Source organism: Solanum tuberosum, unplaced genomic scaffold, assembly GCF_000226075.1.
Source record: "Solanum tuberosum cultivar DM 1-3 516 R44 unplaced genomic scaffold, SolTub_3.0 scf00368, whole genome shotgun sequence".
Taxonomy (NCBI): domain Eukaryota; kingdom Viridiplantae; phylum Streptophyta; class Magnoliopsida; order Solanales; family Solanaceae; genus Solanum; species Solanum tuberosum.
Genome location: NW_006239292.1, coordinates 543,841 through 546,379, shown reverse-complemented (window position 1 = coordinate 546,379; position 2,539 = coordinate 543,841). Strand labels below are relative to the sequence as shown.

At 29.0% G+C, this 2,539-nt stretch overlaps 1 protein-coding gene across 1 annotated transcript; it reads right to left on the bottom strand.

The window, feature by feature from the left end:
- Nucleotides 1-670: 670 nt before the first annotated feature.
- LOC102594399 (ethylene-responsive transcription factor ERF011-like) lies at nucleotides 671-1,493 on the bottom strand. The gene has a single exon (XM_006361679.2). The coding sequence runs from the start codon at nucleotides 1,347-1,349 to the stop codon at nucleotides 825-827; it is 525 nt and encodes a 174-aa protein (XP_006361741.1). The 5' UTR covers nucleotides 1,350-1,493; the 3' UTR covers nucleotides 671-824.
- Between the last annotated feature and the right edge of the window lie 1,046 nt (nucleotides 1,494-2,539).

Genomic DNA, 2,539 nt, shown 5'->3' with positions numbered 1-2,539 from the left:
AAAATTTTAAATTTTTAATCTATCCACTTTATAATTAATAGGGGTAAAATGGTAAACTCACTATGTCAATAATTGCTTTCTTAATAGCAGTGTTAATTCAAAAGTGGATAAGTAATTAGGGAAATAGAGAGTATCAACTTAGATACATCTCAATTATTTTAAGAAGAGATATTTAATTGGGAAAAAAGTCTGAAATATATCTGAACTTTGGTCGACATTGTTGTTATCATACCTAACTTTGGAAAGGACATTTTACTCTCTATACTATTTAATAATGTATTTTAAAGGTATATATGTGTCAACGTGAACATTATAAATATTGCATAATTATAAATAGTAATGTGTCCACGTAGACACATATACATTTTTAAAATACACTATTAAATAGTACAAGGATAAAAGATCCTCCATAAAATTTGATATCGTAACAACAATTTTGATCAATGTTAAAGTATTTTTCAGACTCTTTTTCCTATTTAATTAGTATTAAAAAAATGAGTTTGTAGCCACAAAGTTCATCTTAGCCTATATATGGACATGTAATTTCACATTCAACGTTTGATTATGATTTCAACCTATCATATATTTCAAATTATTCAAAAAACAAATATTTACAATTTTTTTTTTATTGTTAACATAGATGAGGAGAATTCCTATAAAAAAAAAACCCAAAAAAAAAAATGCTAAAATTGCATTTGACAAAGACTATATTTACATGTTACAACATAAGTACAGTTGTACTCAGATTATATTAAGCTCAAAATTTAAATTAAAAAAAAGAAAAAAGATAATAATTCAGAAAAATAAAAACAGTCCTAAACAGCTCACCAATAATCAAATTCCGGGCCTTCGGGCTCGGGCTTCAAGTTTAAATCAGGCTTTTCCTGAAACCAACAAGGCTTTAATCGGGCCGGGCTTTCATGTCGCCGTAGCTGATTATCGCCGTCGCCGTCATCATCGGAAATAGCCATTGAACTCTGGATAGCGTCAACTCTAGCACCTACTTCAACAGCCTTCTTACGAATTGCATCAGCAGACAAATCACTGAGTTCGCCGCTATCACCGACTAACAGCTCCGGGAAATTTAACCGGGCCGATGGCCCCCGGAGATAGTAAACAGCTGTATCGTATGCTCTTGCAGCTGCAACAGGCGTCGTATACGAGCCCAACCATATCCTCGACCGTTTATTTGGCTCTCGGATTTCAGCAACCCATTTCCCCCATTTTCTCATCCTTATTCCTTTGTAAGCCCTCTCGTTTTTTCTCTTCCCGGAGCAACACCCTCCTCCTCCTCCTCCTCCGCCTCCAACCACCCCAGCATCGCCGCTTCTGACGCCGTCAACCTCCATTTTTCCTCTTTCCTTATCAATTTTTGGGGTTAATTGGAACAAAAAATTTCCCTGTAATCTAGAGGAATGCCCATGAAAGAGAAATGGGCGTTGGCCACAATTTGGGTACTATGGTTTTCCACGTTGATTTTATTTTTAAGGGAAATTGCCTCAATAATTTAAAAGAATGATTTATATTATTTTAATCTATTTTAAAAAGAATGATCTCGTTTCATTTTTTATAACACTTTAAATTTATGTATTTTCATATAACATATTTACAATCACAAAATTAAAGAATATTTTTAAGTTTTAACCTAACTAATTTAAAATTAGATTATTAATAATTATTTTATTTTTTAAAATTTTATTTCAAGTCAAATTAATTTTTTTTTTTTTTTTTTAAAACTAAAAAGCAAATATCTAAAAGCACCGATAATGTCACACTCTCTCTCCCCACAATAATAACCTGATTTATGTCTACTTTATTTATTTATGTTCAAATTCATAAGAGATGGTGGTTGTTGCTCGTTGGTCCGCTCGACACGTAAAAAGCTTTCAGCGTCCGCATTTAATATTCGATTTGATATTTTCAAATTTTAATTTTATAATTAAAATTTTATTTTTTAAATGATGAAGATTTATTGTAAAAAAAATTTATTCTCTTTATTTCAAAAAAAGTGACCTAATTTGATTTGCCTTAGAGTTTAAGAAAATGAAGAAAACTTTTGAATATTGTAGTTTTAAATTAAAGTTATGTCAAACGTATAAAATTACTCTTTAATCTTGTGCCTTAAACATGCCAAGTGACAAATTGAAATTAAAATATTACCAAAAAAAGAAAAAAATCATTCTTTTTGAAATAGACTAAAAAAAAAAGTCATTATTTTTTAAACCGTGGAAGTATATTTTATAGAGTAATGGAAAGTTAAAATAACTTTATGGATTTGGAAGTTTTTACTAACAATTCTAAAGGCTAATAAATTGAATTTTAAATTTAAAGTGTATAAATTTAATGAAAATTTGGTCAGAATTTGGCCAGAATGATATTTTACCTATGTTATTTTACATTTTAAAATATTTTTACCCTTTCAACTTTAATTTTTTTTAACTAAAAAATGGAAAAAAGATCAATTTATTTTAAAAATAAAAAATATTATAGATTTTTTAAATTTCTGATCAAATTCTGGCTAAATTTTCTAGCCATTTAG

What these genes read in the sequence shown, in the direction of transcription:
- LOC102594399 (XM_006361679.2), bottom strand. Translation starts at nt 1,349, where the DNA reads ATGGAGGTTGACGGCGTCAGAAGCGGCGATGCTGGGGTGGTTGGAGGC.